The sequence below is a fragment of the Chionomys nivalis genome, chromosome X, assembly GCF_950005125.1.
Source record: "Chionomys nivalis chromosome X, mChiNiv1.1, whole genome shotgun sequence".
In the NCBI taxonomy this organism is placed as follows: Eukaryota; Metazoa; Chordata; class Mammalia; order Rodentia; family Cricetidae; genus Chionomys; species Chionomys nivalis.
In genome coordinates, this window is record NC_080112.1 from 54,644,225 (window position 1) to 54,667,414 (window position 23,190).

The 23,190-nt window shown below is 36.4% G+C and overlaps 1 protein-coding gene across 3 annotated transcripts in view; it reads left to right on the forward strand.

Moving 5' to 3' along the window:
• Tab3 (TGF-beta activated kinase 1 (MAP3K7) binding protein 3) overlaps nt 1–23,099 on the forward strand; it is a 61,041-nt gene extending 37,942 nt beyond the window's left edge. For all 3 annotated transcript variants that reach the window (XM_057760062.1, XM_057760063.1, XM_057760064.1), the window contains 5 exons: nt 422–582; nt 5,780–5,873; nt 8,416–8,499; nt 16,110–16,211; nt 19,046–23,099. In XM_057760062.1, coding sequence (XP_057616045.1) covers nt 422–582; nt 5,780–5,873; nt 8,416–8,499; nt 16,110–16,211; nt 19,046–19,194 — 590 coding nt within the window. In that variant the 3' untranslated portion in view covers nt 19,195–23,099. The remainder of the gene's footprint in view (nt 1–421; nt 583–5,779; nt 5,874–8,415; nt 8,500–16,109; nt 16,212–19,045) is intronic.
• The last annotated feature ends 91 nt before the right edge of the window (nt 23,100–23,190 follow it).

A 23,190-nucleotide genomic window follows, 5' to 3' on the forward strand; every position in this document is an offset into this window, starting at 1 on the left:
TGCGCGTATGTGCAAATGTGGACCTGCTGTGTGGAGGTCAGAGAGCCATTCAGTCAGTTCTCTCCTGCCACTTTGTGGAATCTAGAGATGAGACTCGGGCCTGCAGAAAAGTATGTTTACCTGCTTAGCCATTTCAATGGTCCTTAAGCATTTTAACATACACACAAGTATAGATTAAGAGGCTCTCAGGAAAATGAAATGTGACAGAACAAGAGGTATGAACAGATGATGCCATTTTTGGGTGGTAGCTTAGAGCTAAATTCAAGCAGAAATGGATATAGCACGGTGTTACTAAGACCTTAAGAGTAAATGCTGATGCCCAGATCGAATGAGTCTTCTATCCATTAACAGTATATTTAGAAATTCTCCTGTTGTTTGTTTGACTTTATTTTCTGCAATGACTTTATCTGTAATGCTATAGCCTTGCTGTTACATCAGCGAGCAAGGATGGAGAGGTTAGCAAAGCAATTGAAACTTGAAAAAGAGGAGCTAGAGCGGTTGAAGTCTGAAGTTAACAGTATGGAGCATGACCTGATGCAGAGACGGCTCAGAAGGGTCAGTTGTACCACTGCAATCCCTACGGTAAGTGATCTGTTACACCATATAATGATAGGAAGATACGGACATTCTCTGTCCAGATCATTTGTTTTTCTTTCACGTTCTAATCCTGCCTGATTTTTTTAAAAAAGGACGACAACAACAACAACAAAAATGAGTGAATGCAAGAGATTTGCACATAGTAGTTCTTGTCAGAAAATGCTTTTTCACACTTGTAATTGCTCATGATTATTTTCAAAGACTGACAGTTATAATTAGAGTGTAGATTTATTGCAAGAGTATATGATAACAAAAGGCTTCATAAATTACTCTTTCAAGCATAGACTGTTTATTTTTCTAAGTGTTTCAAGTAAGTTTAAATAAGTTAAATACTAATTTTGAAATTTTGACAATATTGGTGATAGAATATCTTAAGGCAGGGTAGTTTCATTCTGTGTAACTATGTAAATGTTCAGGGTGCACCAGTAATGTTCTTAAGGAAATTAGTAAAGAGTTATTATATTTTTAACTTGTTGCTTAATGTATTTAAGTTCTAATGATGTTACATAACTTTGAAAATTATGAAATTTATCTCCTCTGTCATGTCACCTTTTCTGTGATTTAGTTGATCTTTTCACCATTTGATATTCATGTATTCTGTATATGTTTATGAATATGATACTATGTTAGATGCTTAGTAGTTAATCTGTGAGTGAAAAGTAGGCTTCAGTGATAATTGCTGTATTTGCTCATAGATAACGAAGGCAATTGCACATTAATTGGTTTGTGAGTATAATTGGTGTACATCTCCACTTTCATGCATCATCCTGGAATGATCTTCCAAAGCTTCATGTGTGTAAATCCTTACTAAGGGTATTCATCTTCTTTCCATCTCTAAACCTGGGGTGATCTGGCTCTTGAACGTATATGTGAGGTTCTTTGTCCTCAGTAAGGAAGGCAGGCTACAGCTGCTTTCTTAGAGAGTTTGCCCTGCACTATATAGACAGAGAGGAAAGGGGAAGTTATTCTTGACGGGAAAAGAATATAAGGTACTTAAGGCTTGAAGCCGAGACAATCTTACTTTCAAGGCACAGTAAGTCAAGTTTCCTTGTTTAGGCCTGAAATTTCTATGAGTTTACAGAAGTTATTTGTATAAAGGTGAGTAGAGTGGAGACCTTTAACACTGCAGTGGTCAAGGTGCTTGAACTTTATTCTGCTGTTAAGAGGGAACTAGTAGAAGCTTTTTGAGGAAGAAGGTTCTTGAGAAAGAGGATGACCAATAAATTAATGGCTTTTTCTATTCACAACATTACTCAGTTTAGAATGTTAGAAGGGAGTTGTCACAAAGCAATAGAAGCCTTACAAAGCTAACTGCAAGAGTGATGTTAATGGAAATCAAGTATCATTCTGATTTCCTTTATATGAAATCTTCATTGACTCATCTATTGAGAGAAGCAAGCAAAGGATAGTTGGACACCTTTTAATCATTTAGGTATCTGTAGAATAGTTACCTTTTGTCAGAGCATTGCTTTGAAACACCAAGCACATTATAGCTCCAGTTAAATAAGCATTGTTTTTAGTTGGAAGTAGAAAACTATTTGGTGTGGCTTTAATTATTGCTTCAAATAAAAGCACCCACATTTTATATTGGATTTTTTTTAAAGATTTATTTATTTATTATGTATACAGCATTCTGTCTGGATATTTTGCCTGCAGACCAGAAGAGGGAGCCAGATCTCATTACAGATGGTTATGAGCCATCATGTGGTTGCTGGGAATTGAACTCAGGACCTCTGGAAGAGCAGCCCATACTCTTAACCGCTGAGCCATCTCTCCAGCACCTATATTGGATTTTTTATTGATGGGTCTTTTTTTTCAGAAAGGAAAAATAGTAGATCCTCTCTGGGCTGTAGTTTATGGTTTATAATTTAAAACTTAAAAGTGAAATGGGCAAAATAGTTGAATAAATCAAGTGTAGCCATCCTTCACCAACAGAAATTTGACAGCACACTTAAGAGTAAGTTGGAGGACAGTAGGGCTTGCTGAGGGGTAGTAGTGCATGAAAGTTAAGATAGCAAGTGGGTTTTCAAGTGCAAACTTGACTATTCCGCTGTTTGTGTCAGTCACGTATCTCTACAATACCTATAGTAGAATACCCATGTTATGGGTTTTAAATAGCGCAGGATAAGGTATGTTATGTTCAGCAGTTTATATAATGTCCAACAAGTAGCAAGTGTCTTTATAAACTAGCTTGGAAACAAAAGTGCTGAAAATTTTTGCTTGAAATAGATACACAAATCTGAGTCATTTCATAAAACTAATTTTCTTTTAAGATACCAATAAGGTAGAGTTGGGTGGAAAAAGGAACCAAGAAACAAATCATTTAGTCAGAATTTTCAGTTAGTTCATTGAGTCTCATTTGAAGTAATACCCATTATGGGATTGGGAATCAGAGTACCTCTGGCACTGTCTATATTGATTTCTCATTAAAGGGAGTTATTATAAGTATGTTATAATATTGTCCACATAAGGAGACAATGTATGTAGTGTGTGCCGTGGATGTTATTAAGTACTCAACAAGTAGTTGTCTTTATGAACATCACACTCTTGTATACAAATACCAGAGAACTGACACTTTTTACTAATATGCACACATTGTTACTTTTTGAGTTTCCAAGCAACTTCTTACCAAGTTGTACATTAAAAATAGGAGAGAAATGCTTAGTTAATGAGACTAAGATGTGCATTTCTGACCAGCAATATATATAGTTGGAAAAATTTTGAGGAGCAGTGAAATAATGTTTTTCAAATGATAGCAAAAGTGTACTGATGATGTCCTTTTTCTTTAGCTTGCTGTTTATCACATTTTATTAAATGGTTCATAAGAGATATGCATATGAGAAAGAAATGTTAACCTTTTGCTAATAATATTCATAGAGGAGGCAGAGTTTTAAATTTTACCTTGAAAGAGAAATAAGATTTTAATATAGAGAGAGCTGCTGGTTGTCCCCTCCCCAAGTCAGATTCATCCTATTCTAATTGAATTTTGAGATTACTCCACTGATTTGTGTCCTGATTATATAATTGAGGCCAAGGAACCAAAATCCATCAATGTTCTTCAATACTGGTGTCTATGAGACTAGATTTTAAAGTTCCAAATAGTTGGCTTAAAAGATTTCTACTACCTTTTCAGAAGAACATAGAATCTTTTATTTGGAAATGTCAACTACAAACATTATTTTTGCCTACATGTAAGTCTAAATTATAATTTATAGTGAATCTGAATCTTCCACAGAAACACAGTGTGCTTTTGATAAATGACACTTCTCAGAAACAGCATTTATCTCCCCCTGTTTAATCAGAAGCTATGAGAAGAATAGGTAAACACTAAGTTGAATGAATTCAAGTGGTTCCTCTCTCTTAGAATGATAAAAATGATTCTGGTTAAAAGCAAATGTATAGTAGCCTTTTGATTATAATGTGTGTTATTAATAGTTCCATGCTATGTTTACAAAGCACTCAGGGCCACTATGGCTAAAAGTCATTTCTTCCTATTGCAAAACATATAGGAAGGATAAGCCCAAGGTACTGAACTCACAAAGTAGGGGTTTACTTATGTGTTCCTAGGAGGGTGAAATTATCCTTATTAATGCTCAGGTGTGTGCTGTACACTATTTTAGTACTACTCAGTTTAAGAATTTTGTGCCTTAATATCACACACTTCACCCAATGGAATGAAAAAAGAACAATTCAAATTAAATGTTTCTAGGTTATTTTTGTTGTTGAATCTCCAGCATTCTAAGGGCTTGGAAATTTTTTAAAAAATATTTATTTATTTATTTATTATGTATACAATATTTTGTCTGTGTGTATGTATGTCTGCAGGCCAGAAGAGGGCACCTTATTACAGATGGTTGTGAGCCACCATGTGGTTGCCGGGAATTGAACTCAGGACCTTTGGAAGAGCAGGCAATGCTCTTAACCACTGAGCCATCTCTCCAGGAAATTTTTTTAAAGTTAAAAATGCAGTTTGATATTTATTCTTCGAAATATTTGAGACTAAATAATGATAGTGATAAGGTCATGAGATAAGTGGGCACAAAACATGTAAAATTAACAGTCATTAAATGCTGTCATGTATAGACAATATCCAGAAATTGCTCTTAAGCCTTTTTACATCACTGCATTGAACTTTTGGTCCCTGCCGGTTTCTAGGCATGCCCGCTTACTCTTGCAATATTCCACCGCATACAGTATCCTTTCTGCTCTTTTTTGTGCACTGTTAACCTGTTTAGTCTTTGTAACAATGCACATTTTTAACAATAAATATCTCTCTCTCCGTTAGTAGATAATTTAGCATTTGACTTTATGCAATTGAAATTACCCTAGTGATTGAGCTACCTGGGCTGTGTGGAAAAAGCTTCAGTATCCATGTCACTAGAATCCAAGCACAGAAACTGTAAAGAAATTAAGAATGGGGTGGGAATTGAAGGCTTATAAAAAAGGTTTATGTTTTAGTCACTGAAAGACCCTAGGGGGTAGAATGGACTGGACAGGCTAAAGTAGAAGAAACAGAGGAGTTTATTGGTACCTGATATTTCTCTATGTTAAAGTGCTTCTCTTGATCTAGAAAAAAAATATTTCTACACCCACACATATACGTATATGTAGTGTGTGTGTGTGTGTGTGATATTTGTATAAGTCCTTGCTCTACCAGTTACTAGCTTTATATATTTGGGGAAACTTAACCTCTCTGTGCTGTTTTATCATTAGTAATTCCATGTAATATAACACTACCTACCTCAAAACTCCTTTTAGCAGAAGGAATGAGAAAATTCTGTAAACCACGTACCTGAACCTATGAAAGAATTAATTTTTACCAGATTAGACAAGTCTTAAAATCATGAACATAGCCAATTTAAAAGGTTGTTTGTTGCACTTTCCCTTATTACAAAAATATAAACAAATATTTGCTGTGCTCTAGTATTATAGTAATTGTAGCTTGGATGATAGAACATAGTTTAGTGTGTACCTGGCCACTGTGAAGTTTTTGTTAATATGTGGCCATGTTGATGTCCTCAGTATACCTTTTACCTAAAAAATACATAGATATGCTCTCTTATAGGCAAGGCCGTATTCTTGGTAATACCCAATCAGATTAATTAACATGAAACACAGTTCTTAAATGTTGGGCTTGATAATGACTTTCCCACAATTGCTATTTTGGGTGCTTTCTTACTAGCCTGATGAAATGACAAGATTGAGAAGCATGAACAGACAACTCCAGATAAATGTTGACTGTACACTGAAAGAAGTTGACCTCCTTCAATCTAGAGGTATAGACTTGATTATTTGGTAAACCATAAGTCATAGTATGGTATTTTAATCTGCTTAAATGGCAATAGTTTTGGTTTCATAGATTTAGGGACAGTTTTATCCATTCTTAAAGAGATTCCCCCACTCCATGGGTCAGGGTCGGGAAAACAATGATGTTACTTTGGCAGCTTCATATATTTGCATTGTTTTATGCCGTTACATTGCATTTATCCTTTTAGTCATTTAACATGAGTATTGCATAATTGATGGGTATTATTTCTAAGACATAGTTTATATTATGTGATAGTCATAGTCTTCCAAAATATTGTGACAGAAAAGAGAGCGCCAAGTAGAATACCTGAGTTCTTAGTTTTAAAAGAAATTCACTCTTACAGTAGAAGCTCTCTTATTTTTCAGTTAGCCAGCTCATCAGATTAGAGAAGGACTTTGTTTTCCATAAACTGCCTATCCCACTAATTACATGTACTGCTTTTACTAGTTAGCTATACTCCTGCAGTTAAAAACAAATGTTTTAATAATGAATAACTAACAGGAATTCTTAGAATGCTGCTCTTTTAAAAATTTTCTTTGGCCTTTATATAGAGTCAAACATAAAATTATATGAACCATGAATTAGATTTGAATGAAAACAAGTGAAAAGGGGAGACATTTCTAAGAAAGTGTTGTTAGTATATCAGAACTGCATTCTGAAGAACCCAAAACACAAAGTTATAAATCAAAGTTCAGCAAATTAGGGCAATACTGCCTGTTTTTATAAATAGAAGTTTTAGTAAAACAAACATGCTCATTTGTTTACCTAGTATCTATGGCTCCCTTTGTGTTTCAAGGACAGAGTTGAATACTTGTAACACATTGTATTGCAAGTCTACAAAATCTAAGTGGACACTTGGCTTTAGGTTATCATGAACATGGTTTATGTAGGAAGTGGTCCTTGTTCAGCACTAAAATACTGCTGTATTGAGGATGTGGTGTAGTGATAGAAGGTTTGCATAGCATATACAGTCCATGGGGATTGTAATCCTCAACACTTCCATAAGAACAGTAGAAGAAAACCCTGCTATGTTTTATGTTACCCCAAAGGTGATATGTAATTTTTCTTAACAATTGTTTGCTTGAATCGGCCTTCTTCCAAACTTTATTATTCTTAATTATGGCAACTAAGAGAGCTTCTACAGTTCATTAAGAATAGTATATAATATAGTGTCAAACAGTTGAACTAAAGATATGAAGCCATCTGATCATGGAATTTGAGCTATCAAGCCTGGTTCTCAAAAACCTCGTTAGTCTATGTAGTCTGCTAGCTTTAAGCAGTGAAAAAAATCACTATGCATAATATGTAGGGTATATCAACCATTACTATTATGTGATTACATCAACCTTTTTTTTTTACTGATATGGTCATTGGAGCAAAATGAAAATCAGTAACATTAGATCATTTGCTTAAGATGTTTATAGTAAGCTTTCTGTGAACTGCATAGTAGAACATCAGCTGTAACTTAAGTGATTGAAGAAATGCATGTGTAGCAGTTAATATATCAAGTAGCAGTATGGCTTTCATGAGCTATAGGAATTTTAAAAATTTTCCTTAAAGTAGCCTATTCAACTGAATGAAACTTTGGTTAATAGAATCTATTGGGTTTTTTGTTTGTTTTTTATTCGTTTGTTTTCAGAAGGATCTTTTGTTATACTTAAGATTTAGAAATGCTTAAGGGGTCCAAATATGGTGTACTTTCTTCTAAATTGTTTTTTGGCAGTGGGGAGGTGCATTTTCAAGTAGATGCAAATAAATTATTGTATGATTTGATGAAAAACAGCTTAATATTTGATTGTAGTGAGGACATTTTTCACTAGGAGAAAAAAAACAGGAGCCTCAATGCAGTACATCACCCTTTGTATCCAAGCTCAGGTGGATTTGGGGTAGTGGGCAGAGTATGGGAGTGAAGGGAGAACAGAACTGGCACCTAATGCAGTCTGATCTTGAAGGAGCCCCAATAGGGTACATCACTGATAAACAGAAATTAAGCCACTGAGTAGACATATCCAAAGAAAAATCTCTGCAAAACCAGCAAATCTCAGGGCTTGTTTATTCTAAAATTTGCATGATATCATCATTAATAAGCCCACAGGATCATATAACATGCATTTGGCTTCTTCCTTAGATGACTTTATGATAAATTATGAAAATAAGTGTCAAACCTTCTTTGAATTTTTTTCATTAGACCAAAGAGGTCCACCATTTTTTTTTCTTTTTACTTTACCTTCTTCAAATGTTCCATGTACAGAATTCTGCTTCTTAAGGGTGCTAGCCTTATAAAAAATACTCCTTTAGGTAATACATTATAAATATACATTGTTTCACTGATCTGCTTGGCTATTTTTCACAACCATTAAAGAAAAGAGGATAGGATTGTGTAATGACATTTGAAACACTAGAAAACATACTCTCTTCCCACGTGTTTCATTAATGTATTTTCTTATAAAAAGATCAAATAACCAAAGAACAACTCCTAAATACCTGTGGTTTTCTTCTTTTCTTTGTAGGAAACTTTGATCCAAAAGCCATGAATAATTTTTATGACCACATAGAACCTGGCCCAGTAGTACCACCGAAGCCATCTAAAAAAGGTGAGTAGGGTCATAACATCAATATTATAGAAGTTAAATATGCTTCTGAAGAAATTTCTATTCAAGCTATTCATTAGACCGTTTCTCATAAAAGGTGTTATCCACAGTAATGTGGAAAAAATAAAATAGTCCCCAAACTTTAATTTTTTACAAAACATTAAAATTGTTAGAACTGTTGTGAGGCATAGTGATGATTTCTTTATTATAATAAAACTATATCCTGAAAAATATTCTTCTGCAACAGTGAGGATCTTGAAAAGTTTTTCAGTAGACTTTGTACATAAGAATTCTTTGCTGCTTGATAAGCAGAAGGTAAACGTAACTGATAGGGACATGATTGTTTTTTTATCAAGAACAAAACAAGTCCTAAATATTTTCAGTATCATATAACAAATAACTGAATGTAGATTGATCACTCATTTTCTACCCTATTCTTATAAGCTGTATTTTATAAGGCTCAATATACAACTGATATTCAAAATTCATATTTTAATCCTTTTTCATTAAGCAATTCAAGACAATTTGATTATGAAGACATTGAATAGTAGAGTGCGTAAATTCTAGTTCTTTTATGGATTGCAGCTTAGGAGCTAATCTCTTTATTGTTTACTCCTATTGTGGATATTTTACCTGATCTACATTTGAAATAATGTAGTGATTTCTAAAAATGGTTGAAAATGAATATTAGTGGATGACTGCCAAATACTAAATTTGTCACAGTAGCAACATTATATTTAGTCTCAAGGTGAAAGCCTTGGATTATATATCATTGGTTACTTTAGCCTTTTAGGTTTACAAAATATACCTCATTAAACTTGATCAGTACCTTCTAAAGTGTTATCTCTTATAGATAGCCTAGCTGACGAGCTATAATTAAATGGCTCAATGGCTGTCATAGAAGAAATGGCCAAAAATACAGGAGTCCACCACATTTAAAACTTAATTTCTTGAATAGTATCATCTCTAAGGAGCTAGATACAAAGCCATACATAGCTTTCCGTGTGCAAAGACAATGAACTGTTGTTGTGGTGCTAGGGATGAGGTCAGGGTGTCAGGTGTACTAAGAAGATCCTCAGAACTGAACCTCTTTGGCACCCAGTTGTTAAGTACTTTGAAGGAAATTGATGTTTGTTTTTGATGGTGGAAATTTATAACAAATGAAATAGAGAAAAGCAAAAAAAAAAAAAAAAAGATCAGTTGTAGAAGGAGCAGCAAGCTACGTTTCTGCCCAGCTCCCGCACAACTAGCTTTATACCCGAAATAACAACACACAAATTGTATTCATTTAAACACTGCTTGGCTCATTAGTTTCAGCCTCTTATTAGCGAATTCTCATATCTTGCTTTAACCCATATTTAGTAATCTGTGTAGCACCACGAGGTGGTGGCTTATCGGGAAAGATCTTAACCTGCGTCCATCTCTGAGAGGAGAGCTATGGCGTCTGCCTCACTGCCTTCTTTCTCCCAGCATTCTGTTCTGTCTTCCCTGCCTACCTAATTTTCTGTCCTATCAAAGGGCCAAGGCAGTCTTTTTATTAACCAGTGGAAGTAACACATAGACCCTCCTCCATCATTTCCCCTTTTTCTGTTTAAACAAAAAGAAAGGCTTTAACTTTAACATAGTAAAATTACATATAACAAAACAGTTATCAAGCAAGAATTATAGTTACAATATTTATATCTATTTTATCTTTTACCATAACAAAGGAAAACTATAACTATAACTAACCATTCTTCAACTCCATCAAAGACTCCAGAAGGATATAATATTACCTAATTAAACAAGAAATAAGCAACTTCCAAACTCTAGAAATGACAGAGACATCTCGCTGCCTGGACAGTCACCCAAAGTTCCTCTGTATCATTGGGGCATCCATCTTCGTCCTACAGGCCCATAGTATCCAGCAGACTTTTCCATGAAGCAGGAAAATACAAAGATAGTTCAGTCACTTTTTTCTGTGTCCTGCAGAATGTCTCACAGATTCTTTCATGAGTCAGGAACCCTGAAAGACCATCTCACCTTTAGGCAAGTTTAGCAGTCCTCTTTCTGTGCGTTCTTTGTGTCCAGTTTATGCAACAGTCCAGGCAAGAGCAGTTTCTTGCCCAAGTGGCTAACCAACTCCATAAGGAGCCTCTTTGATGCCCATCTTCCTCTTGAAGTAGATTGGTGCTGCTAGGCGCAGACGTGTCTCATTGTCATGAAAAGCCCTAAATTATTAAAACATTAAATGCCATATTCTGTAGTCTTTGAAAGATATGAAGAATGTCTATCTAACTGAAATATATCTCTATATATCCAGAAAATCTAACTAACATGACTACAAGCTTGACTGTTATCGATGATTATCCATTAACAACCTGTATTTCCTAATTATACATTACATTTTTATATTTTTGGTTGTGAGCCTAGCCTTTAACAGCTGAGCCATCCCTCCAGGCCTACATTACATTTTTAAATGAACTACATAGTCACAATACCTTAATCAAGAGCAGAAATACATATACATATAACAAAATTGACCTTAAAATCCATACCAATGCAAATTATTCATATCTACATCATATCCCCCTTTAAATGTAAAAGAACATTTATAAACAATATTTGGGAATATGGATGCAGTTTTTTCTCTCCAAACTGCTTCATGCTGAATGGGGGCGCTGTTAATCAGATCTTTGATGGTGTAACCTGTGTGCCAGGTTCATCACAGTCGGCAGTTGAGTGAAGTAATTTTTTTTTCTATTTAGATCATTGCCATGTTTTTTCTTTTTTTTTATTGAAAAAAAATTTCCGCCTCCTCCCAGCCTCCCATTTCCCTCCACTCCTCCCACTCCTCTCCCCCTCCCTCTCCAGTCCGAAGAGCAGTCAGGGTTCCTTGCCCTGTGGAAAGTCCAAGGTCCTCCCCCCTCCATCCAGGTCTAGGAAGGTGAGCATCCAAACTGGCTAGACTCCCACAAAGCCAGTAGGATCAAAACCCAGTGCCATTGTCCTTGGCATCTCATCAGCCCTCATTGTCCGCCATGTTCAGAGAGTCCAGTTTTATCCCATGCTTTTTCAGACCCAGTCCAGCTGGCCTTGGTGAGCTCCCAATAGATCAGCCCCACTGTCTCAGTGGGTGGGTTCATCCCTCACAGTCCTGACTTCCTTGCTCATGTTCTCCCTCCTTCTGCTCCTCATTTGAACCTTGGGAGCTCATTCCAGTGCTCCAATGTGGGTCTCTGTCTCTATCTCCATCCATCGCCAGGTTCCCAGTGATGGCTCTCCTGGTGCCGAGATCAGATCTCTGTGCTGGTAAGGTAGCTCATAAACAAAGGGCCTACCTTGCTTGCTGCAGGGAGGCTATTGAGACAAAGGAACTACGGCCCACCCGGTTGCCCTCACGACTCGGTCCCCGAGTGAAGTAATTTTTTGAGGGTATTCACAGCAACCTTTCCAGAGGGCATGGTCTATCATACCATATTGGGATAAAAGCAATCCACAGGGTCTCATCCTTTGTGAAAACAAAAGAAGACCCTCTCCAAAGCATCATATCCTTAGACCCAAATTCTGAAGTCATACCCTTATGATATCCATTCTTGTTTAGCTTGGCAGCCCATATAATGAAATGTCTCTCTGTACTTAGCTCCTTCACAGTCAAAAATTTTAAAGAAAACACAATGTACATAATCTAGACTCTCGGTGAATTTTCCATTTTTATGTGACTTATTTTTATTTATTTCTTTTAATCTATAACTATCTGTACTCTGTCTCTTTAAAGACTTTACCCTTTTTTAAAGCATTAATTTTATTCTCTATATTCTTTTTCTTCTCTCTCCCAAACCTACGTACATTCATCCAACACTGTGACCCATTCAGAGGTCTTTTATGTCTGAATCTGTCCTATTATGAATCTATAATTCTTTACTATCCAGGAGCACTTCTTAAAATGCTAAGCACTTCTTAAAAACTTAAGTTGCTCCATATAGAGGTAATACGGTACCGCCTATTTCCTGTCCAGTCTAAACCTTAACTGCGCTGTTATTATGATAATTACGATAGTTCCTGCCTGAGGTCAGCACAGTTCAGTGTGGTGGAGCAGAGTGCCTCTGAGCTGTAGAGCAGCAGGCTGCTCTGGATGTTGGCTCCACCTCTCTCCAATTTCAAAATGGAGGACATACCATTTTTTTACTAGCTCTGGGGCCGCCACGTAGGAGCCGCACTCAGCATTTTAACTCTGAGACTGAGCGTGTGGCACAGAATCTCTTTTCATCCAAGTTACAGCCAAATCTGACAGGCAGAGCACTGCACAGCCTGGAAACCTCTCTGTATGGCAGCAGAAATCCACCATGCTCTCCCACCTGACCAAGTCTGATTCCGCCGTCTGCCCAGGCAGGGAGTGTAGGCATTATCTCAGAGTACTTTCTTTCCAATCCCAAGTGGGAACACAAACATCCAGTCCCATAAAAGCCATTGAAATGCTTTAAAGCCCCAGGAAGCTGCGATTTGAAATGACACGGCTTTTTTTCTGCCGCTATTGCTGAAACAGGAAATCTCTCTATGGCATGGGCACATCCTAGCAAACAACAAGGGATGAGGTCAGGGTGTCAGGTGTACTAAGAAGATCCTCAGAACTGAACCTCTTTGGCACCCAATTGTTAAGTACTTTGAAGGAAATTTGATGTTTGTTTTTGATGGTGGAATTATATAACAAATGAAATAGAGAAAAGCAAAAAAAATCAGTAAACTTCAAGGTAGACTGAGCTACAAAAAGAATAAATACAAGATACCACAACTAGAAATATAAAAAGGGTTAGCCATTAAAAATGGTAATGAGAAAATGTGATTAATATCTTCAGTCCAATAAACTCTGCAACCTAGATAAACTATAAAAGGCCCAATTTTCAAAATTAACAGGTGAAATAGAAAATGTTAATAATTATATACATATTAAGTAAAACTGGATCCATTGTTTAAAAATTTGCCACACAAACATAATTTTAGAACCACAGTTTGCTAGTGAGTGAATTCTTTCAAACATTTAAAAAGGGTAAAAAACAATATTAAACATAATTTTTTAAAAGATAAGAAAAGGGAAGACTGCTTTCTTGTTGTTTCCTAAACCTTCAACATGAATTGCACCCCAACCCTGTTAGCAACATTACATTCTCCAGCAAAGTAGTGTATTTGTTCAAATTGATGGACCTATCACCACATTCTATCCAAACCCGATATATCCTAGAGTTCATTGTTGGGTTTTGTCTTTTTTGTTGTTGTTTGTTTTCTGAGACAGGGTTTCTTTGTATAGCCCTGGCTATCCTGGAACTGGCTCTATAGATTTATAGGACCAGATCTATAGATTTACCTGCCTCTGTCTCCTAAGTGCTGAGTGCCATCACTACTGGGCAGATTTTATCTTTTCAAATGAATATAGCAGAACCTGATTCCAAAACCTTACTCATAAAGATGTTATATAACCATTCCTACAAAAGAAAAGATTACAAATAGATGTAAAGGGCTCTGCTCCATGGCTCATTTAGTACAAGTGAAAGTTATCAGCTCTTTTGGATAATTTTTATGGTTGGAATGGGTTTTATTTTTAGCAATTTCTTAAATGTTTATAAAATGCCCAATTGTTACATACACAAACACATGCATACACACACGTGTGATCCTACAAAGATATAACTTCTATCCCAAGGGATTTATACTCTACATGTAAAGTCCTCTCTATCCTTATGAGTAAATTTCCATTTAAAAAATTTAGTTGAGATATGGTTGGTGAGAATATAAAATGTTACTATTATTTGCCAGATGATTTTAAGCCATTAATCACAGATTTATGAAAAACTTTTCAGTTTTTAAAATGGAGTCAGTTTTTTTTTGTAAAGCACTTTTTTTTCCTTTTGAAGATGGTCTTATCATAAACTATATGCTAGCTATTAGGTTTATAGATGTGCAACACCACACCCAACATCATTTCTCTAAAGGTACTTCTAAAGTTAGTATAGGTTGGCTTGCAGTACCATTCAATTAAAAGCAAAACACTAAACTGCTAATAATTAGATATATGTTGGAATTCTAAGTAGACTCTTTAAGATTATCTCTGTAATGATGGTGCTAGAGAATTAGGGGACTGAAGAAAAGGGCCAACAAAAACCTTTTTGGATTGGCATCTGCCGTTAAGTGACACAGGTCTTCAGGTAACTCAGCAAATCTCCCTTTACCCTCATTGCAAAAAAATAATATAATAATAATAATAATAATGAGTAGCATGGGTGTCATAGGACCTGAGCCAGTGGCCTAGCTGTCTGCTTTCAGATCTAATCTGTATACCATAGAGAGGTGATCTGCTCAGATACTGGCCTGTGCATTTTCCAGGATGTTTGTGTGAGTCGGTGAGATGAAGGCATGTGATGTTGTAAAAGGGCTTTCCAAATTGAACACAGCTCACTGTTTTCTTTGCAGCCTTCGGAAACATTTACTATTTTACTCTGCTAATAGAGTTCCAGCTTTTAGTGTATAAGTACCATTCTAAGAATTCTGAAGCAGTACTGAGGGATTGCATATGGGATCAGGAGTGATTAGAAAATGCAAGGTCTTTCATTTGCTCTTAAAGGCAAATAATATATAGTGTACTAGTTGTCATTTTTAATGCAAGGGTTGCTTACTAATAACCTGTAAATTCATAACATAGAGGATGATCATTCTTTTTTTGGTGGGTATTTTTTTTTATTAAAAATTTCTGCCTCCTCCCTTTTCTCTCCCCCTCCCTCCACTCCCCATGCCCCACTCCCCTCCCCCTTCCTCTCCAGTCCAAAGAGCAGTCAGGGTTCCCTGCCCTGTGGTCAGTCCAAGGTCCTCCCCCCTCCATCCAACACCCACCCACTGAGACGGTGGGGATGTTCTATCAGGAACTCACCAAGGCCAGCTGGACTGGGACTGAAAAAGCATGGGATAAAACCGGACTCTCGGAATATGGTAGACAATGAGGGCTGCTGAGAAGCCAAGGACAATAGCACTGGGTTTTGATCGTACTGCATGAGGATGATCATTCTAACATAAAATTGAAATCCCTGAAATGAGTTGGGAGCCCATGTTTGTCACTATACAATATTATTTTGAGTTGCTTCCATTTTCCAACAAGTAGTATTTCCTATGTATTCCAGTCTGGTCTTTGCCTCCTAAATGCTGAGATTACAAGAATGTACTACCACTACCATCGCCATTGTCATTTTTTTTTTTTGATCTTTTGAGACATTCCCATATAACTCAGACATAGTTATGCCTTGTATGCATAGTTTGTTTTTATTCAATACTGTTTTACTGACTGGTTTAATCAAAGGATCACTAAAGTATAATTTGCTTTTCATGTTTCCATTTAGTTGCTCTCACTGAGTCTTTAACTACATTGTTTCCATTATGACTTATTATTTGGGACCAGTGTCCTGCATAGCTCATAAAGAAGTGTTATATTTAGCATTTAACCTCAGAAGCAATTGAAAAGTAATGTGAAGCAATAGGAAGGGTAAATCCCCTCAGCTGAATGGAAAGCAGGAGCAGTCATTATGAACCCATTTACTCTTGCTGAAGAATTATTTCCTCCCCGCTCAGTACCTTTGGTTTTTCTTATGCAGACTCCTCAGACCCCTGCACAATTGAGAGAAAAGCCCGAAGAATTAGTGTGACTTCCAAAGTACAGGCAGATGTCCATGAATCCCAAGCAGCAGCTGCAGATGGTTTGTATCCGTGTCTCTGGTGTATGTTAACCTATAAAAATTATCGTAACTACAACATGCCTTTAGTTTTATCTTCGAAAATTACAGTCCAAATGCATAATATTAAATGTTATAGTAGATCTCTGGTGTTTGCTAACAATGGTTTTAAAAGATACTTTTTATTTATGCGTGCTTTATATGTACATCTCAGTTTGTACTGGTCGGTCACATTACATATGTTCAGTAGCCACATATGGACACCTTTTTGGACAGGCCAGCTCTCTAGCAATAGTATATAGAAAGCAAGGCAAAATCATTTTCAGATGAGTTGCAAGTTCTGGATGTGGTAAGATTCTCACACAAATGTCTAATGCTTCTTCAACTTCATATGCTTTCATGCCATTGAAAGCAGGTCTCTAAAAAGAGTAGTACTTACATATTCCATAAGATATATGCCAAATCACCTTTAATTTGCAAATGAAAAGGTAACGTCATAAGAAACATATGAATGAATGAAAGTACTTGTGTTTTTTCCTTTATCATTAAGAGATTTCAGAAAGAGAAGCTTTTTAAATTTATCATTGAAACACTTTCTATTTACTTTTTTTTTTTTTTTGGTTTCTTGAAACAGGGTATTTCAGTGTAATGGCCCTGGCTTTTCTGGGAGCGAGCTCATGTAGACCAGGCTAGCCTCAAACTCACAGAGATCCGCCTGCCTCTGCCTTCCGAGTACTGGGATTAAAGGAGTGTGCCACCACTGCCTGACTTCTGTGTACTATTTTAATTGCATGCTTTTGAACAATTTGTCTTCTTATTATAAATACTATACAAGCAATATTAAAATGTTAGTGAGGCCTTTCATTTTTATGAAAATACACTATTATATAATTCAAAACCTTCAGCTCTTCATACAGTTTTTAGTCTATGTTGTACAAAATGCTTTCATTTGTGTCCTTTTATCATGTTCCCTGCTGTCCTCTTTAGTTCTCACTTGTGCATAAATTATTTTTTAATAAATATTTTCTACAAGGTAGTCTACAAACTGCTTTTAAATATGCCATAAATGTGATTGATTGTTCATTTAAATCAAATTAAGCATTCTAGAATACTATTTCTATTTTAAATGAGTTGTATACTTTCTTAGCACTAAAAACAAATGTATTGGTCAGTTACCTCATAGTGATTCATGATTTCAGTGAAGTCAGCGTGACACTGAACAGGTAAAAGAGACTGACTTTACGAGGTTCAAGGAGGCTTTTTCTTTGTGTACATAGGTTTGAAAGCTGGTTTCAAAGGCTACATTTAGGAATAGTATAAAAAGAATATAACAACTAAGGATTTAAGTTGTTAGCCTTTTTCACTCCGTGACATTTGTGGTATTACAGTGTCACTTGTCCTAAGGGTAAAATTGGGAGTTTTAGAGCCTGTCTATAAAGAACTCTATGGCAGTGACTTATTCATAGCTAAAGGTGGCACTGAAACATCCCCAAAAACTGTTTGTGGTCACAGGAATATGTTGAAGATCCCAGTGAATTTATTCTAACAAAAGATCACTTTTCTGAGAAAAGCTTAGAGACTCCTCATAGGACAAAGTTCAGGGTTTAAACCTGTTTGACCTCATGGAGTCACAGAAGATAGGTAATTTGATAAACTAGAAGTTACCTAGTTGGTTTTCAGTCAGAAATAGGCTTAGCCCAAAACAACTGCCAAAGCCTGACCAAGTCTCCATTTCCCGACCTTTCTAAATGGATATTAAGTATTACCTTAGATCTTAATTTCATTGCCACTTAATAGGAATGGTTTCCAGTGTTCTCTGGGTGGGTTCTCTGAGCCTCCTTACTTTGCCATCAACTCCTAGGGCTAATCCATCAGCTCTGTGGCTTTCTATCCAGTAACCCTCCTTCTCAATAGGGATTTTTCCAACAAGGCAGTATTGCCAAATGAACTCTAGAACACAGCCCTTTTGAGTCTAAGGCCGGAGAAATTAAAACTTAAAAAGAATACAAGTTTCAAGTTTTTATGAAATCCTGAAAAATCAACCTAAAGTTGTTTACATTAGATATTGCCAGGTGTAGATACTTTTCAAAAAATATATGAATAACTTTTTGGCAAAGAGGAACAATTCGGAGAACAAAAGAGTCATGTAACCAGGTGGTGGTGGTCCACACCTTTAATTCTGGCACTCAGAAGGCAGAAACAGGCTGATCTCTGTGGGTTCCAGGGCAGGCTCCAAAGATGCAGAGAAACCCTGTCTCAACAAAACAAAATGACAAAGAATCATGTCTATAGAATGAATTTTAGTTTTATAAATCGCTGTTAAGTCTTGTTCTCTTCACTATTCTGGGAACAACTGTATTAGGAATTTTATTAGCTAGTGATGAAGCATTGGTATAAAACACATGTACATTCCTGGAACCAAGTGTCTCATGGAATAAAGTATCTATTTTGTCAGCAATTTACTATTCTATGGCAGTACTTGCAGACAGGAAAGTCATAGAGTACAGAATTTACTGAATATGCTATCATGGTTCTCATGATTTTTTCGTTCAATTGGAACACAGCTTAATTAATGGGTAACAAACTAGGAAGGGTGTCTGTTCTGGGCTTCTCCATATCCTTGTCTTAGATCACAAAAATGAGTGTGTTTAGAACAAAGTGGAACCTGTATCATCCAGCTTCCGTGCAGTTATGATTTTCCAGTAGTATGGTTACTAATTAGCGTATACACTGGGTAAGGTAGAAAGTTCTTCCCTTTGTTTCTGTGGTAGTTTGTCATTTCAGTTTTGGTCAGTTTGGATAATGCTTGGATAAACAATTTGATCTAGCTCCATTTCTCTTGAATCCCCTTTCCTCAGAACATATAAGTGGCTGCAAACAGAGTTCTCGGACGCAGCCCCGAGATGAGGATTATGAGGGGGCTCCATGGAATTGTGACAGCTGTACCTTTCTCAACCACCCGGCCCTGAATCGTTGTGAGCAGTGTGAGATGCCGCGGTACACTTGAGTTGAGAAGAACTGAAACTTTGAGCACTTCACTGGAAGAGAAGCCTCAGGATGGTGTTCATCTGCCCAGCCTTTTCATTTCTTGGTTGCACAGGGGGAGGAGGAGGAATGACACTGTAGCTACTGGGCTCACAAAAAGGAAAGCTGGGGAGGTCTTTCTTTTTTCCTTTCTTAACTCCTTAGAGAGTGAGAGGTAGAAGGAGATACTTGAAACTGGGAAAGGATTCAGTCCTGAAGGAATGTACACAGAGAAATTAAGGGCTTCTGTGGAATACAATTGTTAAAGTTACTGCTGAATGGCTCTTTCTTTCTAAAGGTGAACTTTGAATTATGGTAGGACATGTTACAGTTTATGCAGACAAACTGTGAATTCCAGAGCAGACTTACTTGGTCACAGCTCTCTGGAAACCAAGGCTCCCTGTGCCTCTTCCTGCTGCTTCCTGTGAAGAGATGGACAGGAAAAAGCACCCGGGATATGCTTTATTTTCTTTTTGCAAAATAATGACTTTATTTGTAATTGCTGCTTTTTTCAGGGGTAATTTCAAACACACATTCATACGCAAACAGGATACTTCAAAATGTGATTTGTAGTAGTCAGGAATTAGGCATATCGTGCCCTTTGTGAGGATGTACAATCAGAGGTAGTAAAATCTCTTTTGCTTGAACAATGGGTCATCAAGCTGCATCGACACTGGTAACTAAGACATACTTGTGCCACGTGAGTTACTGTATACTTTTCTTAGGTTATTGGTTTTAAAAGTAATGAAGTATGGTTTTAGAAAATGACATTCTCAAAAACCATGCTTTGCCAGTAGCATGGTGAATGTATGCCAAATGCAAGTCCATTCCAAAACCATTTGGAAATCCTGAGCTCAGCTGTGGTTCCTAAATGCTTGCAGTATATAGAGTCCCCCACTTCTAGTTTGTGATGAATACATGATGTTTACAGAGCAAAAATACTTTGTACCATAGTCTAATTTAGCTGAAAAAAATCAGTATGAGCTATTTATTTGCACATGTGTTAACCAGCCAGTGAGAGAAAAATTGAAGTAAGACAACATCATAAAAGTTGCGTTATTTGTGTCATAAGAGAAGGCTACTCACAAAATATGATTGGGCTGGGGCTGCAGCTAAGTGGGTGTGCACTAGCCTAGCAAACACAAGGTGCTCTAGGTTTGAAAAGAAAAAGAAAAGATACTTTCAAAGAATGCTGTATACAGGGGGCTTTGACCATTTTTTTAAAAGCTGAACGACTAGATCATACTGAATTCTGATAGTTCATGGAATACTAAAGCACTACTTAGGAGACAGAATGCAGATGTGGATACACTGAAGAAGATAATAAGTAAGGCCACTTGCCGTGATGTATCATGAGAAAATTAATAATATATTTAAATAAGTTCTCTGCCTTAAATTTCCTTCTTGGCTCAGAATTGAATTTTGGAATCTCCCCATTTTGGTGAACATAGACAGCAATAAAGTTGGTAGTTCTCCGTCCTGAAGAATTTTCCCTGAGGAAATACCAGGTCCGCCACCCCCTCCTGTATACACAGTCACTTTGTACTGCCACTAATTTCGCATTAGTCTCTGGCAGACCTGGAAAAATAAGCTGCACTCAACAGCGTAATGAAACCAAAGGCTAACTCATTGTAGTTTTCTATTAGAACCATAATTTTACACACTGCATATAGCCTTTATATGTGGAGAATGCCCCAAAATACATCCATTTGTCTCACAAAGAGCATGATTATATAATTACCAGTAAATATCTCTCATGCAACTGAGGCAAACTGTGAAAATAATAATGGTGGAAAAGCAGACAGGCTCAAAATCATGGACTAGGAAAGGGTGAAAGGGCTTGTAACATGGGTCTCTTGTCAATCCCCAATACCAGTCTAGCAGTCCTACTGTTCTTTAAGGTGCCCTTGCCGTTGTATGGTTTCTTGTCTTCCTTAGTGATGGACAACTCCACTTGCTGTTACCACACAAGTTAAGGGGAACATATATACTAGGTATTCTTCCTAAAAGATGTACAAGTATTCATGGTGAGATGCTGAAATACCAACAGTTAGTGTGGCACTTGTTAGTTGAAAATGAAAGTAGCATGTGTGAAAAGCCTGATGCTTTATTAAAACCATGTAGATGATATTTAAATTATTGCATGAAAATACACCAAGGCCATTAAGCTGCTAACATACAGTAGTAGATGCATGGTTTCAGTCCTTTGATGATATATCTAGTCAATCATTTCTTTCACCTGATAGAAAAAATGAGTCAACATTTGATTTGCTTGGTGTAGAAGGTGGGTATGAGACGTCAGAAGGACTTTAAGAAGTTTTGTACATGTTTTAGTTGTTCACAAGATCGTATGTCCACATAGACTGCATTCAGTACCTAAAACTGAACAAAATAACGACACTGATTATTTTGAAACATTTAACTGTGTTCCATGTATAGACTGCTCCTTACCTATGACCAGATCGATTAAGAATTCATTAAACCTTCCAGGTGCTTTTTTTCCCAGCATATTCTCCTGGTCAGATTGGTATGCGTAAGTGGGTGGAATATAGTGGTAAGGTAGAACTTGGGGCGGTACCTGGCTGCTGAAGTGTCCATGTCCTTTGGATCAGTTGTCGCACTCCTGTTTCTTGTAAGAGGCTCGCTTTCGTAAAATACTAGTTTAATGTATCTGGTAACACAACCCTGACTCTACATTTTACATTATTTCACTGGATTTGTAAACTGGGTTTTTAGAAAGCACGTTTGCCATTGTGTTAAAAGAATATTGCCCCCGTAAATTTTGGAGTTCTTCAAGTTTAAAGTGAAAATAGAAGAGCCAGAAACCTCTAAGCATTGTGAGATGTTTTGGATTAATATTGATCTAGTTTGGAAGAAAGCAGAGGCAAGGGATATTAAAGAAACAAAAGAAATGTGTTGTATAAATATGTAGTTTTAGAGCAGATTAATAATGGTGGAGGAAAGTGTTGCTAATTTGTTTATTTCCCAGGAAGAAATGGGAAGTGTGATATGCAGTTTAATTTTTAAGGAGCTGGTCTCAATTTTAGTACTTTCTAATTATAAAAGAAATCAATGTTTCCTTAAATTTTGTCATTGGTTTGTCACACTTATCTAAGGATTTATATCCAACTCTCTGTGACAACTCAATTTTATATAGTCTTTTAAAAAAAGTAATGTTTATGCATTTCTGACAGTATGAAGAGAAAGAATATGTGGCATAGAAGAACTGTCTTTTAGAAATATTCAGTGATGTATCCTGAAATGTGAAGATGTCCCTTTAAGATTACAAATTGAGTTCTTTTAATATTGTACCATTGTTAGACCTTGAATGAATCCATGTTGCAGTGTGTGTCTGTGTATCTCTAGAGAAAAGGAAGTGACAATTGAAATGTTTCTTTTAAAACTCAGAATCGAGCACTGTTTGTGTTGCGCCACTACTGTATCTTTTTTGAAAGAATTAACAGTATTTCCCTCTTGTGAAAGTTAATTCTGATGTTTTACATTCACCAGATTTGTTTCTGTATTATTTGCATCCCCAAATATTTAATTCAATTAGAATTGTGCATGGCTTGAGCATTCAGAGATAACAGAATGAGTCAATTTTAGTTTGTAAAGCCATGAAAAGTTGCTTTGAGACTGAATAATAGTTCTGAGTTCTTATGTATAACAACATTCATTGTCCATGTTTCTTTCCCTACTGTAAAAGAATTGATCATTTTCTTCATTAAAGCAGCAAGAAGTTAATTAAATCTTGTACATACCATGTCTCTTAGATTTCTGAGTATGCTGTGAAGGACATTATTCTGAGAAAAAAAATTGTACAAAGGCATATTAAAAGGCTATGCATGCATCGTACCTCCAAGCAGTACATCTTCAGAAAGTCAAAGATTCCTGCAAAATAAATTAATAAACTAAAAACAAGCTCTACATTCTGCATCTTTTCTGTGAACTAGTTATGATTCTAAACACTCGTGTTTCT